This window comes from Electrona antarctica (genome assembly GCF_951216825.1).
Source record: "Electrona antarctica genome assembly, contig: scaffold_478, whole genome shotgun sequence".
NCBI lineage: Eukaryota > Metazoa > Chordata > Actinopteri > Myctophiformes > Myctophidae > Electrona > Electrona antarctica.
Window position 1 is genome coordinate 35121 of NW_027638220.1, and position 16769 is coordinate 51889.

Sequence of the window (16769 nt, forward strand, 5' to 3'; positions counted from 1 at the left end):
TGTATATTGTATAGTGGTATAGTGTATATTGTATAGTGTTAGTGTATATTGTATAGTGTTATAGTGTATATTGTATAGTGGTATAGTGTATATTGTATAGTGGTATAGTGTATATTGTATAGTGTTATAGTGTATATTGTATAGTGTTATAGTGTATATTGTATAGTGTTATAGTGTATATTGTATAGTGGTATAGTGTATATTGTATAGTGTTATAGTGTATATTGTATAGTGTTATAGTGTATATTGTTATAGTGTATATTGTATAGTGTTAATGGTCCTCATTCACAAAGGAGAAATACGTCACAGTGTAAATAATGCGGAAACAGATCGTATTGGTAGGCGTATTTATCCGTCCGCTCAACCTACGATTTGCTCCCGTCTTATTCAGGGAAGCTGGTATAATCACTTCATTTGTGCGGATCGGCGAGTGTATCCTTTTCCGCATTTTTCCCAAGCGATTCGCCTGGTGTCGCCTGGTTAAATGGAACATCCACGCCCATCCCACACCATATAAGGCAACAAGAAATATCGAAATACGTCATCATAGCCTGCACAGAGCTTTAAATGATATACAACAGCCGCGATGAGCTTGTAGAGCAGTTCATTTTGACAGGCGGGTCTCTGCACGGACAGATCTTCAAGCAAACAGCGCAAGTTATGTATATAATTATAAACGAAACTTGCCAACTTGGCACGCATTGCTTCACTCATTGTTAAATGTCAGAACGTTAATAAGTTAACTGATGTTACACACACACACACACACACACACACACACACACACACACACACACACACACACACACACACACACACACACACACACACACACACACACACACAAGCATGACGCTAGTAACTAGTGATGGACGGTAACAGACTAGTTGAGTACTAGTAGGTGAAATATTAGTAGCTTTGTGTCATTGTAGTTGAAGTTGAAACCATCTCAACTCAACTCGTTTAAACACTTCTAAAGAGAGGTCAGACTTTCTAGGCACTCTAGGACCTTATTCCTGAAAAATTCCCCGGCATGAAAAGTGTTAAGTGTAGCTCTGTTTCCACCACAGTCTGTGTGCAGTGGGTGCAGTCTGTCTTGTCATGGGAGCGTGCAGTGGGTGCAGCCTGTCTTGTCATGGGAGCGTGCAGTGGGTGCAGTCTGTCTTGTCATGGGAGCGTGCAGTGGGTGCAGTCTGTCTTGTCATGGGAGCCTGCAGTGGGTGCAGTCTGTCTTGTCATGGGAGCGTGCAGTGGGTGCAGTCTGTCTTGTCATGGGAGCGTGCAGTGGGTGCACTCTGTCTTGTCATGGGAGCGTGCAGTGGGTGCACAGTCTGTCTTGTCATGAGAGCGTGCAGTGGGTGCAGTCTGTCTTGTCTTGGGAGCGTGCAGTGGGTGCAGTCTGTCTTGTCATGGGAGCGTGCAGTGGGTGCAGTCTGTCTTGTCATGGGAGCGTGCAGTGGGTGCAGTCTGTCTTGCCATGGGAGCGGGGTCTGTCTGTGTCAGCCTTTCTCTATCGCAAGGCTGTGTTCACAGAGTCTGTACCTGGTCAAGGACTGTCTTAGTTTTGTGTCAGTCACAGTGCTCAGGAATTCTGCCAGTGTGTATTCTCTGTTTAGCTTTTTTTCTGTCATCACCGTTATAACAATTCTGACTCCGACCTTTGATTGAAACCTTTATTCATTCTCGAAAAGATTAGAGTTTAAAATGATCTTACTTTGAGCGTGAAGGTCCAGGTTCATCACTGACGTCTGAAGAGAGTCCGGTAGAAGTGAGAGAGTAGATGCCACTCGTTGTGCTGCTTGGAGCCTCTGGTCTCTGACTCTGGTTGTCATCCCTGTTATCATTGTTTATGTCACCCCTGTTATCATCACATTAACAACACTGTTTCTGTCTCCTCTGTTATCATCACAATAACAACACTGTTTCTGTCTCCTCTGTTACCACCACAATAACAACACTGTTTCTGTCTCCTCTGTTATCACAATAACAACACTGTTTCTGTCTCCTCTGTTACCACCACAATAACAACACTGTTTCTGTCTCCTCTGTTATCATCACAATAACAACACTGTTCCTGTCTCCTCTGTTACCATCACAATAACAACACTGTTTCTGTCTCCTCTGTTATCATCACAATAACAACACTGTTTCTGTCTCCTCTGTTATCACAATAACAACACTGTTTCTGTCTCCTCTGTTACCACCACAATAACAACACTGTTTCTGTCTCCTCTGTTATCATCACAATAACAACACTGTTTCTGTCTCCTCTGTTACCATCACAATAACAACACTGTTTCTGTCTCCTCTGTTATCATCACAATAACAACACTGTCTCTGTCTCCTCTGTTACCATCACAATAACAACACTGTTTCTGTCTCCTCTGTTATCATCACAATAACAACACTGTTTCTGTCTCCTCTGTTACCATCACAATAACAACACTGTTTCTGTCTCCTCTGTTACCACCACAATAACAACACTGTTTCTGTCTCCTCTGTTACCATCACAATAACAACACTGTTTCTGTCTCCTCTGTTACCATCACAATAACAACACTGTTTCTGTCTCCTCTGTTACCACCACAATAACAACACTGTTTCTGTCTCCTCTGTTATCATCACAATAACAACACTGTTTCTGTCTCCTCTGTTACCATCACAATAACAACACTGTTTCTGTCTCCTCTGTTATCATCACAATAACAACACTGTTTCTGTCTCCTCTGTTACCATCACAATAACAACACTGTTTCTGTCTCCTCTGTTACCATCACAATAACAACACTGTTTCTGTCTCCTCTGTTACCATCACAATAACAACACTGTTTCTGTCTCCTCTGTTACCATCACAATAACAACACTGTTTCTGTCTCCTCTGTTACCATCACAATAACAACACTGTTTCTGTCTCCTCTGTTACCATCACAATAACAACACTGTTTATGTCTCCTCTGTTATCATCACAATAACAACACTGTTTCTGTCTCCTCTGTTACCATCACAATAACAACACTGTTTATGTCTCCTCTGTTATCATCACAATAACAACACTGTTTCTGTCTCCTCTGTTACCATCACAATAACAACACTGTTTCTGTCTCCTCTGTTACCATCACAATAACAACACTGTTTCTGTCTCCTCTGTTACCACCACAATAACAACACTGTTTCTGTCTCCTCTGTTACCATCACAATAACAACACTGTTTGTCTCCTCTGTTACCACTACAATAACAACACTGTTTCTGTCTCCTCTGTTACCACCACAATAACAACACTGTTTCTGTCTCCTCTGTTACCATCACAATAACAACACTGTTTCTGTCTCCTCTGTTACCATCAAAATAACAACACTGTTTCTGTCTCCTCTGTTATCATCACAATAACAACACTGTTTCTGTCTCCTCTGTTACCATCACAATAACAACACTGTTTCTGTCTCCTCTGTTACCACCACAATAACAACACTGTTTCTGTCTCCTCTGTTATCATCACAATAACAACACTGTTTCTGTCTCCTCTGTTACCACCACAATAACAACACTGTTTCCGTCTCCTCTGTTACCATCACAATAACAACACTGTTTCTGTCTCCTCTGTTATCATCACAATAACAACACTGTTTCTGTCTCCTCTGTTACCACCAAAATAACAACACTGTTTCTGTCTCCTCTGTTATCATCACAATAACAACACTGTTTCTGTCTCCTCTGTTACCATCACAATAACAACACTGTTTCTGTCTCCTCTGTTATCATCACAATAACAACACTGTTTCTGTCTCCTCTGTTATCATTACAATAACAACACTGTTTCTGTCTCCTCTGTTACCATCACAATAACAACACTGTTTCTGTCTCCTCTGTTATCATCCCAATAACAACACTGTTTCTGTCTCCTCTGTTATCATCACAATAACAACACTGTTTCTGTCTCCTCTGTTGCCATCACAATAACAACACTGTTTCTGTCTCCTCTGTTACCATCACAATAACAACACTGTTTCTGTCTCCTCTGTTATCATCACAATAACAACACTGTTTCTGTCTCCTCTGTTACCACCACAATAACAACACTGTTTCTGTCTCCTCTGTTACCACCACAATAACAACACTGTTTCTGTCTCCTCTGTTACCACCACAATAACAACACTGTTTCTGTCTCCTCTGTTATCATCACAATAACAACACTGTTTCTGTCTCCTCTGTTACCACCACAATAACAACCCTGTTTCTGTCTCCTCTGTTACCATCACAATAACAACACTGTTTCTGTCTCCTCTGTTACCACCACAATAACAACACTGTTTATGTCTCCTCTGTTACCATCACAATAACAACACTGTTTCTGTCTCCTCTGTTACCACCACAATGACAACACTGTTTCTGTCTCCTCTGTTACCATCACAATAACAACACTGTTTCTGTCTCCTCTGTTATCATCACAATAACAACACTGTTTCTGTCTCCTCTGTTACCACCACAATAACAACACTGTTTCTGTCTCCTCTGTTACCATCACAATAACAACACTGTTTCTGTCTCTTCTGTTACCACCACAATAACAACACTGTTTCTGTCTCCTCTGTTACCATCACAATAACAACACTGTTTCTGTCTCCTCTGTTACCACCACAATAACAACACTGTTTATGTCTCCTCTGTTACCATCACAATAACAACACTGTTTCTGTCTCCTCTGTTACCACCACAATGACAACACTGTTTCTGTCTCCTCTGTTACCATCACAATAACAACACTGTTTCTGTCTCCTCTGTTATCATCACAATAACAACACTGTTTCTGTCTCCTCTGTTACCATCACAATAACAACACTGTTTCTGTCTCCTCTGTTATCATCACAATAACAACACTGTCTCTGTCTCCTCTGTTACCATCACAATAACAACACTGTTTCTGTCTCCTCTGTTATCATCACAATAACAACACTGTTTCTGTCTCCTCTGTTACCATCACAATAACAACACTGTTTCTGTCTCCTCTGTTACCACCACAATAACAACACTGTTTCTGTCTCCTCTGTTACCATCACAATAACAACACTGTTTCTGTCTCCTCTGTTACCATCACAATAACAACACTGTTTCTGTCTCCTCTGTTACCACCACAATAACAACACTGTTTCTGTCTCCTCTGTTATCATCACAATAACAACACTGTTTCTGTCTCCTCTGTTACCATCACAATAACAACACTGTTTCTGTCTCCTCTGTTATCATCACAATAACAACACTGTTTCTGTCTCCTCTGTTACCATCACAATAACAACACTGTTTCTGTCTCCTCTGTTACCATCACAATAACAACACTGTTTCTGTCTCCTCTGTTACCATCACAATAACAACACTGTTTCTGTCTCCTCTGTTACCATCACAATAACAACACTGTTTCTGTCTCCTCTGTTACCATCACAATAACAACACTGTTTCTGTCTCCTCTGTTACCATCACAATAACAACACTGTTTATGTCTCCTCTGTTATCATCACAATAACAACACTGTTTCTGTCTCCTCTGTTACCATCACAATAACAACACTGTTTATGTCTCCTCTGTTATCATCACAATAACAACACTGTTTCTGTCTCCTCTGTTACCATCACAATAACAACACTGTTTCTGTCTCCTCTGTTACCATCACAATAACAACACTGTTTCTGTCTCCTCTGTTACCACCACAATAACAACACTGTTTCTGTCTCCTCTGTTACCATCACAATAACAACACTGTTTGTCTCCTCTGTTACCACTACAATAACAACACTGTTTCTGTCTCCTCTGTTACCACCACAATAACAACACTGTTTCTGTCTCCTCTGTTACCATCACAATAACAACACTGTTTCTGTCTCCTCTGTTACCATCAAAATAACAACACTGTTTCTGTCTCCTCTGTTATCATCACAATAACAACACTGTTTCTGTCTCCTCTGTTACCATCACAATAACAACACTGTTTCTGTCTCCTCTGTTACCACCACAATAACAACACTGTTTCTGTCTCCTCTGTTATCATCACAATAACAACACTGTTTCTGTCTCCTCTGTTACCACCACAATAACAACACTGTTTCCGTCTCCTCTGTTACCATCACAATAACAACACTGTTTCTGTCTCCTCTGTTATCATCACAATAACAACACTGTTTCTGTCTCCTCTGTTACCACCAAAATAACAACACTGTTTCTGTCTCCTCTGTTATCATCACAATAACAACACTGTTTCTGTCTCCTCTGTTACCATCACAATAACAACACTGTTTCTGTCTCCTCTGTTATCATCACAATAACAACACTGTTTCTGTCTCCTCTGTTATCATTACAATAACAACACTGTTTCTGTCTCCTCTGTTACCATCACAATAACAACACTGTTTCTGTCTCCTCTGTTATCATCCCAATAACAACACTGTTTCTGTCTCCTCTGTTATCATCACAATAACAACACTGTTTCTGTCTCCTCTGTTGCCATCACAATAACAACACTGTTTCTGTCTCCTCTGTTACCATCACAATAACAACACTGTTTCTGTCTCCTCTGTTATCATCACAATAACAACACTGTTTCTGTCTCCTCTGTTACCACCACAATAACAACACTGTTTCTGTCTCCTCTGTTACCACCACAATAACAACACTGTTTCTGTCTCCTCTGTTACCACCACAATAACAACACTGTTTCTGTCTCCTCTGTTATCATCACAATAACAACACTGTTTCTGTCTCCTCTGTTACCACCACAATAACAACCCTGTTTCTGTCTCCTCTGTTACCATCACAATAACAACACTGTTTCTGTCTCCTCTGTTACCACCACAATAACAACACTGTTTATGTCTCCTCTGTTACCATCACAATAACAACACTGTTTCTGTCTCCTCTGTTACCACCACAATGACAACACTGTTTCTGTCTCCTCTGTTACCATCACAATAACAACACTGTTTCTGTCTCCTCTGTTATCATCACAATAACAACACTGTTTCTGTCTCCTCTGTTACCACCACAATAACAACACTGTTTCTGTCTCCTCTGTTACCATCACAATAACAACACTGTTTCTGTCTCTTCTGTTACCACCACAATAACAACACTGTTTCTGTCTCCTCTGTTACCATCACAATAACAACACTGTTTCTGTCTCCTCTGTTACCATCACAATAACAACACTGTTTCTGTCTCTTCTGTTACCACCACAATAACAACACTGTTTCTGTCTCCTCTGTTACCATCACAATAACAACACTGTTTCTGTCTCCTCTGTTACCATCACAATAACACTGTTTCTGTCTCCTCTGTTACCACCACAATAACAACACTGTTTCTGTCTCCTCTGTTATCACAATAACAACACTGTTTCTGTCTCCTCTGTTATCATCACAATAACAACACTGTTTCTGTCTCCTCTGTTATCACAATAACAACACTGTTTCTGTCTCCTCTGTTACCACCACAATAACAACACTGTTTCTGTCTCCTCTGTTATCACAATAACAACACTGTTTCTGTCTCCTCTGTTATCATCACAATAACAACACTGTTTCTGCCTCCTCTGTTACCATCACAATAACAACACTGTTTCTGTCTCCTCTGTTACCATCACAATAACAACACTGTTTCTGTCTCCTCTGTTACACCACAATAACAACACTGTTTCTGTCTCCTCTGTTACCATCACAATAACAACACTGTTTCTGTCTCCTCTGTTACCATCACAATAACAACACTGTTTCTGTCTCCTCTGTTACCATCACAATAACAACACTGTTTCTGTCTCCTCTGTTACCACCACAATAACAACACTGTTTCTGTCTCCTCTGTTATCACCACAATAACAACACTGTTTCTGTCTTCTCTGTTACCATCACAATAACAACACTGTTTCTGTCTCCTCTGTTATCATCACAATAACAACACTGTTTCTGTCTCCTCTGTTATCATCACAATAACAACACTGTTTCTGTCTCCTCTGTTATCACCACAATAACAACACTGTTTCTGTCTCCTCTGTTACCATCACAATAACAACACTGTTTCTGTCTCCTCTGTTACCATCACAATAACAACACTGTTTCTGTCTCCTCTGTTATCATCACAATAACAACACTGTTTCTGTCTCCTCTGTTACCATTCTGTCTAGTGATGTGACCAGTTAACCATCATTCTGTCTAGTGATGTGACCAGTTAACCATCATTCTGTCTAGTGATGTGACCAGTTAACCACCATTCTGTCTAGTGATGTGACCAGTTAACCACCATTCTGTCTAGTGATGTGACCAGTTAACCACCATTCTGTCTAGTGATGTGACCAGTTAACCACCATTCTGTCTAGTGATGTGACCAGTTAACCACCATTCTGTCTAGTGTGTGACATCCAAGCTGGAGTTAAAACTTACAGCTTTCTGGATGCTGGAGGCTCCTCCCCCACGGTGTCTGGTGGTTGGTCTTCATGTCTGGATGATGGAGGCTCCTCCCCCACGGTGTCTGGTGGTTGGTCTTCATGTCTGGATGATGGAGGCTCCTCCCCCACGGTGTCTGGTGGTTGGTCTTCATGTCTGGATGCTGGAGGCTCCTCCCCCACGGTGTCTGGTGGTTGGTCTTCATGTCTGGATGCTGGAGGCTCCTCCCCCACGGTGTCCCCAGAGTCACTCATCTTCTAGACTTTAACACATCTATGATGAACAACACAAAGAAGGGTATTTATTATTTAAACACTAACGTCCCAAATCCTAAAATCTACCTAACCTAAAGTGTCTGTTATTAAAGGAGCATTCAGTGATTTGGAAACAGTCACATGGTACACCCCGGTAACCAGATGTGCACATGCACGCTCTACAGTGGGCATGCAACAGGCCAACAGCACACACACACCGAGGCCCGCCCCCGCTCGATCATGATTGGCGGAAGGCCCCTCTCTATCCTGATTGGATGAAGGCTGGGCCACCTAGCCAAAAATGAAACCTAAGGTTTTTTGACCCCCAGGGGTTAACTGGAGACAGGGAGGAACTCCTTATATGGTCAGCACACTCTATAGTAGGGAGGATTATCACAACAAAACAAAAAAATAAGTGATATTTGAATTAAAGGGGGAATGACACGCCCCTCGGGAGATAAGAACGGCTATGTGTTATGCTAATCTTGATGATGACGTCAGAGTGCCGATGAGCTTTCCCCATTGTCTTCTATGCGGGCTTGGTGGCAGTAGTAGCATAGCAACTTATGCTACTCTTTTGGTGTCACATTTAGCTTCATACTAGGTGAAAGTCTCATTTAAAAAAAAATGTTCTCTCTCGAAAGTCTTAGTTACAGTGACATTGAGTTAAGGTCTTTTTTTAGGGTAAAGGTCCCCACACACCGAGCGCGTTTTTTGGATTTTCAGCAGCGTTTCTCCATCGTTTTTCCGAAAAAACGCGTCCAGTGTGCAACCACCTTAAAACCTCTTGAGCCCCATTGCCCCCGCTGGCGGGGGCAGCGGCTGTCCACCTCTGAACAGCGCTCAGCGGGTCAATGGAGACTCAATTGGTCTCCGGTTCCAACTCCGATGTTGCGGATTTCCCCCCTGGATCCCCCTGGGGTTTAAGAGGTTAACTGTTTCATAATCGCAATTATAAAATGTATATTCCTCTTCAAATACCTTAGTTACCACAACATTGTTCAAGTGAACTAGTGTGTTTATGTTTATTCATTGTAATAATCAATATCACTATGATGATTTGTTGTCCGAGCCGTTCCGCGGAGTTGAAGCACACGGACACAGGTATTCATGCAGAGCCAGGCAGGGCCAGGCAGGGCCAGGCTGCCAGGCTGCCAGGCAGGGCCAGGCTGCCAGGCTGCCAGGCTGCCAGGCTGCCAGGCTGCCAGGCAGGGCCAGGCTGCCAGGCAGGGCCAGGCTGCCAGGCTGCCAGGCTGCCAGGCAGGGCCAGGCTGTCAGGCTGCCAGGCAGGGCCAGGCTGCTCTGCTCTCATGTCGTGAGCACTAGTAACCTGACACTCACACACACACACACTCACACACTCACACACACAAATCCGTTGCTACAACATTCAAAACAACACATTCTGCAAGTGCGTATGCATGTGCATTTTATCTGTGGCACTGATGCGTGCGTGTGTGTGCTCGTGCGTACGTGCACGTGTGTGTGTGTGTGTGTGTGTGTGCGTGTGCTCATGTGTGCGTGCCAGAGGGTTGTAAAAAGAGAAGTGACAGAAGTAGGCCCACAACACAAACTGTCACCACAAATGTTTTGCGTCATCACATTTGGAAGACCGGTGTTTGCGATGCTTGCAATGTATTCAGAATCATGAAAAAACCCGTAGCCTAACATGCTACTCAAAGCAGAATTAAATGTTGTACATTTTGCCTTCTTAGGCCATATAGGTTGTTAATGGTAGCCCAACTTTCAGCAGCTGCATTGAGGTGACAGTAGACACCTTTATGAAGCATTCATTTAGCAGATTAAGGGCCCTATTAAGCAAGTGGAATCTAATTACATATAATTTTACAGTTTTTAAGACGTGGGGGCGTGTGCAATGTCATATTACAATTATGGGCCAGGTAAGAAGCGCTTTCGACACCCCGTGGTGTGAGCAAAACGGCCTTGAATTAGTCATGGGAGTGTTTCAGGGAGTTTTGAGGCTTACCCAATGAACATGTCCGTATTATTCTCTTTACGACACCAGCTGATGTCCTCATGGAATGCGCCCTTTTCGGCAAGTGGTATTACATTTCTGCAGACTGGCACCATAGACATGACATGACTTTGTCACATTTGGGTTAATTATTCCTATTGCACTGCATGCTGTCACCTTTATGCCTCAAAAGAACAGATCCACAAGCTGTCACAGCCATGATGTGCATAGCTTGTAGGCCTATGTCTCTATTTTGTTAAGTAACTTGCAGTGTTCATTGGAAAGTCATTACAGCGGCGCAGCCATATGCTAAGGGAGGGAGATATACGCACATCATCACTTCATTTGTTTCTGTTCTAAGCATGAAAAACAGCTGTAAAAATCTTTATTCTAGTTCATTTGATTCATAAATGAATAACTAAGCCTTTGAAATGGCACCTACCTATACCTTTCAGATCGGAATGGAACTGCGAGTAGATACGCAGCATTGGCTGGCAAATTGGCAATCCATGCGTAATGTTCCCAGAATCGTCTAACCCCCGAACATACAAGTTCGTTTGATATTGTTTAATTCGATAAAAATAGAACCATATACCATACAGCGAATGAAAGCAAGATTCCTAAGGAATGTGGGGATTTTTACATTTTAAAAAACGGCTGAGAAATGAGAGAACCATGAGTGTTTATAATATCAAATATTATAAGAATAATATGAAAGACAAACGGGCTGTGAAGAGCTCAGCTCACCATCCCGACAAGGAGGAAATATAGCCTATAGTGCATGCACGTATATGCACTGACTGTTGCACACACGCTCTTTATTTGTTTCTATTGAAAAACACCAGTAAAATAACGTTTATTTTATTTTATTTCATTCGAGTCACGATGAAGGAATGAGTTGAAATGCCATATGTGCGCCATGCGTATTGCTGCGGCCCCAATGTTATGGTCTTCGCTCGTAGCATTTTATTGAAGAAGAATTGAGTCGGGTGTGATACAGCGTATGAAAGCAAACTTCCCAGTGATTATGGAGATGTTTTAATTTTTAAAAAAGGTTTAGAAATGAGCGATATATGACCCTTTATAATCTCAACGAGAAAGCCAGAAAGCTCGCTGTTGCCATGTCTCATAGAAACAAGTAAATAGGTCTATAAACATACTCCGCATATAACAGGGGTCTACAACCTATTTTAAATGAAGTGCCATGTTTTTATTTTCTAGATAGTGAGTCTGCCATATCAAGATTCCTTTTAATGACACCACATTAAAATTTCCAGCATATTTTGATTGTCCACAAATATAAAGTTCTTCCTTCTTTTTACATATTTTCTTGCACATTGTTATAATGATCATTATAAATATATATCCCCCTGCAGTCAGAGTTCATTGTTTTAATGAATGAATGTGATGCATTGTGAGCTGGTAGATCTGCTATTTTCAAAAGTAATCTTTGAAACAAGTGACAATAAGAATATTTTTGAAAAATGTTATTGAAACATTTAAAAACACAAATCTGTCATGGGGGTCACTGGCTTAGTTGGGCAAATGCATTCATCTGGGGGTCCTTGACATGGGAATGTCGCTGTGTGAGGATCACTGGTTTAAACAACATTAGGAGAAAAGCCCAAATAAGCACTTTAGAAACAAGAAAAGCAACCACAACTACCAATATTTACAAGCAACTTTGCAGAAAAAGAAGCCGCTTATAATAAACAGCAAACGGACATGGCAACACTCCAGCAGCACTCCAGAGCCGCTCAAGTGTAAAATCAAACAGTGCTTTTTGCTTTTAAGACGTGGTCAGACCCAGGCGGAAGTGTTTTTAGGTCAAGGGGCTTAATAGCAGATAGCGCAAAGCGAAAATAATTAACATATGGACACTCCCCCAATGCTAAATTATGCAGGAACGTGGTATTCCATATGAGTGAGCGCTCACCACGGCTTCCATAATCCGAAAAGGCGCAGAGCGAGGGCGAAATCTGTATTACCGCATGGGTTTTTCGTCTTGCTTAATAGGGCCCTAAATGTGTTGGAACACATTGAGGTGACAGTAGACACCTTTATGAAGCATTCATTTAGCAGATTAAATGTGTTGGAACACATTGAGGTGATAGTAGACACCTTTATGAAGCATTCATTTAGCAGATTAAATGTGTTGGAACACATTGAGGTGATAGTAGACACCTTTATGAAGCATTCATTTAGCAGATTAAATGTGTTGGAACACATTGAGGTGACAGTAGACACCTTTATGAAGCATTCGTTTAGCAGATTAAATGTGGGCTAACTTTCCCTAACTGTGTACCAGGACTGTCTAGGACGTCAACTCAAAATACATTTAGACTGTCTAGGTCAGCGCTGCCCAAAAGGTAGATCGTGATCTACCAGTAGATCACATGCCCTAAAAATATATAAATTAAAATATAAAAAACTGCCACTTGAATTAAGGTGACTTGATTGACAGCTCGAACCCACAATCCAATCCTGAATCCCCCCCCCACCCCTTTTTCCCCTCAGTTTCTTTCCCCTTTTTTTACCTCCTTTATGATGAATTCCTGTTCTGTTCTTTTTGGCTATATAGAAGTGTATATTAAATTATATTTGTACGTCTCTAAATGTTTTGATGAATTGAACAAGGTGGACCTAGTGATGGGCGTCTGATACTGAAGCTCCGACACACGCTTCAAACCACGCCTTCATTTGCATATGAACCAGTGCTTCGAAGCTTGCTTCAGTAGGGAAAAAGTCACGTGACCAATGACGTCCGAAGCAGTAAGTGGTTCATTTCCTCAAACTGGTCTAGGAACTGGTTCAATACTTTGAGTTGCCACGGATCGGCTTGCGCAACCATGATAAAACCTACAGGGAAACCCTGTCTGTAAATTACTCCCGTGACTTGTCCTTTGCGTGCTGGACTCGTAAGCGGAGAGTCGTGAGTTCAAACCTGGGCTGGGGTACTGCAAATATTTTGATGCAATACAGTAGACGAAAGTGGCACATCTATATTTGTAACTAAACGTTATTTAATCAATACGTTTAATCAACATTGCGATGTGCATCTGTGCAATACAAAGTATTAAATCTGACATGAATGTATTAATTGGCCATTAGCAATATATTAGATGTGTCAAATATTTCCCCATCCTACAAACATATCACACTGCTCCATACAAAACACTATTGTGTGTTTTTGTTTGTTTATTTCATTTCAATGTTTAATTACAGTTTAGGCATTTAGACACACTCAATCCAGGTCCATGAATTAGAGGATAAAGCTCACATGTTGCCCAAATAGTTGAATACACAAATTAATCAATCAACTTCAAGTCTTTATTTGTAGAGTGCATTCCTTCTAAGATTTCACAACAAAAATCTAATCTGATAATATAGGTTTATTTACTAAAGTTTTGCTGTGTCCTGTAGTAAGTGTTTCACTGTCTCTACTGCCTAAATTAAATGCAGTCTAGCATTTCGCCAGCAGATGTCACTATTCACTGAAGCTTCAAAGCTTAACACATTTTTGAACCAATTGGTTCAACTGGTTCAGAGGTTCATAAAAGCTTCTTTGGCCCATCACTAGGTGGACCCTCTTGTAAACAAGTGTAATGCTTTATTGGGTCGTCCACTCACAGTTAACAGTCTTTGTATTGAGTTGCGCTTGAAATGTACTGTAATTCTGCAAACTGTTAATAAATATTTCAATCAATCAATCAGAAACGACACTACAACAGTGCCACGCAGCTCAGCAGTTGGATAATATTGTGTGGGTAGATCTTGTTTAGCTGGTCATTTTAAAAGTAGATGTCAAGTAAAAAATGCATGGGCACCCCTGGTCTAGGTCAACTCCACTACATTTATTACATGGCTTGGTTGAATGCTTTATTCTGATTGGTCAATCGCTTAATTCAGCTGTGAATTATGTGTCGATAATGACCGCTGCCTAATCAAACCAGTGGCAGCGGTGGCCGAACGGATTGCGGAGCGGTCTTGATACCGGAAGGTCGCCAGTTCGAATCAGCAGTCCGACACGTTAAAATTACCACCGCTGAAGTGCCCTTGAACAAGGCATTGAACCACTACGATGAAATGTTCTATGAGCAGGGCCTGGCTGGAAACAAGTTCTTGAGCTTAGCCCAGATACCCTGGGTAAATATAGTAATCATTTCATTTCAAACCCTCTGAGCACCACCAGCTGCGCCCCGCTTGATTTACTGCTGTTTCCAACATGACAGCCATGTAAACACACACACACACACACTAGTGACACACAATGTCATTTACAGCTAAAAATTGCTCTTAAAAATGTATATAAAAGGAGAGCAGGACCCGAAAATGGATTCTATTTGATCAACTCACTTCCTTGTTTTCCGACAGTGCTCCAGCCCTGCAGCTGCAGCGCCGCCGCGAACTTATGGAATACTTTTTTTGTTGTGTTTTGGGTCAATGTATTAATTTATGTTAGTTAGCCATGTAATAAGCGGGATAATATCTGGCTAGGTGGTCATTGTCGGGATATAATTTACCTTCAGGGAGTGTAACCACCTCGGTGGTTAAACTCCCTGTCGGTGAATTATCTCCCGATAATGACCACCTAGCCAGATATTATCCCTTACTTAGACTCTAAGTAAGGGATAATATCTGGCTAGGTCTAAGTCTTAGAGGACACTGACCTCGTTGTTGAGTGAAGTTGTGGTGAGTCCAGGTTGTTTAGGAGTTCTGTGCTGTTGTTTAAAGTGTTACTTGTTGCTTCTGTCTGCAATACCTCTTCCTGATCCTGACTGATGCTGGTGAAGAGTAGCCTGGCTAATAAGCCAGACTAATATCACACAATACTGTCGCCAACGGCTGATTCGGTCTGGTTTATTAACCAGGCTAGGTGAAGAGAGTGGGAGGGGTGTGTGTGTGTGTGTGTGTGTGTGTGTGTGTGTGTGTGTGTGCGCGCGCGCGTCCCAGGGCTCGTACAGTAGTGTACTCTGTGCTGTACTCTACTGGCCACTTTAGGTGTTGCAGCTTGTTGGTGCTCGGACATACAGACACAGAGACAGACAGACAGACGAGGTTGAATACCTCGTTGGCCTTGTTGTTATTGTCTCCACCAGGCCGAAGGCATGGGGAGAGAGTATGTTTTGCACTCCGTCCGTCAGTCCGTGTGTCCGTGTGTCCGTCCGTCCGTGTGTCCGTGTGTCCGTCCGTCCGTGTGTCCGTCCGTCTGTGAACTGTCCTCCTATCTCCACCAGAACAACCTCGACAGAGACTGCCCTGCTGGCAGTGACGGAGTCGCTCCATGCCGCTAGAGCGAACTCTCTCTCCTCCGTCCTGATACTCCTGGACCTGTCTGCAGCGTTCGACACGGTGAACCATCAGATCCTCCTCTCCACCCTCGAGGGGATGGGTGTCTCAGGCTCTGCACTCTCCCTGTTTGCATCCTACCTGACGGGTCGCTCCTACCAGGTGATGCTGAGAGGGTCTGTGTCAGAACCACACAGGCTCACAACTGGGGTTCCCCAAGGCTCGGTTCTGGGTCCTCTTCTTTTCTCTCTCTACACTACATCTCTGGGTGCTGTCATCCACTCCCATGGCTTTTCCTACCACTGCTATGCCGATGACACCCAGCTGATCCTCTCATTCCCCCCCTCTGATACCCAAGTGGAGGCACGCATTGCTGCTTGTCTGGCTGACATCTCGGCGTGGATGTCGACAAACCACCTGAAGCTCAACCTGGACAAGACCGAGCTGATGTTCCTCCCGGGGAAGGGCTGTCCGCACCGAGACATGGCCATCACCATTGATAATGCTGTGGTGACCTCAACTCGGACTGCGAAAAATCTGGGTGTGACCCTGGACGATCAACTGACGTTCTCGGCAAACATCGCATCAGTGACAAGGTCCTGCAGATTCCTCCTCTACAACATCAGGAGGATTCGCCCCTTCCTCACGGAGAAGGCAGCCCAGGTGCTCATCCAGGCTCTCGTCATCTCCCGCCTGGACTACTGCAACTCCCTCCTTGCTGGTGCTCCGGCATCTGCCATCAGACCTCTGGAGCTTGTTCAGAAAGCTGCGGCTCGTCTGGTGTTCAACCGCCCCAAGTTCTCCCACACAACCATCCTTCTCCGTTCTCT

At 42.7% G+C, this 16769-nt stretch overlaps 1 protein-coding gene across 1 annotated transcript in view; it reads right to left on the reverse strand.

The window, feature by feature from the left end:
* Positions 1-15445, reverse strand: part of LOC306918275 (NACHT, LRR and PYD domains-containing protein 3-like) — a gene marked incomplete at its 3' end in the record, with an annotated part of 49107 nt that extends 33662 nt beyond the window's left edge. Inside the window, exons 1-3 of the mRNA XM_079531149.1 lie at positions 15321-15445; positions 8419-8694; positions 1715-1834 (exon numbers count right to left, since the gene is read on the reverse strand). Coding sequence (XP_079387275.1) covers positions 1715-1834; positions 8419-8675 — 377 coding nt within the window. The remainder of the gene's footprint in view (positions 1-1714; positions 1835-8418; positions 8695-15320) is intronic.
* Positions 15446-16769: the final 1324 nt, after the last annotated feature.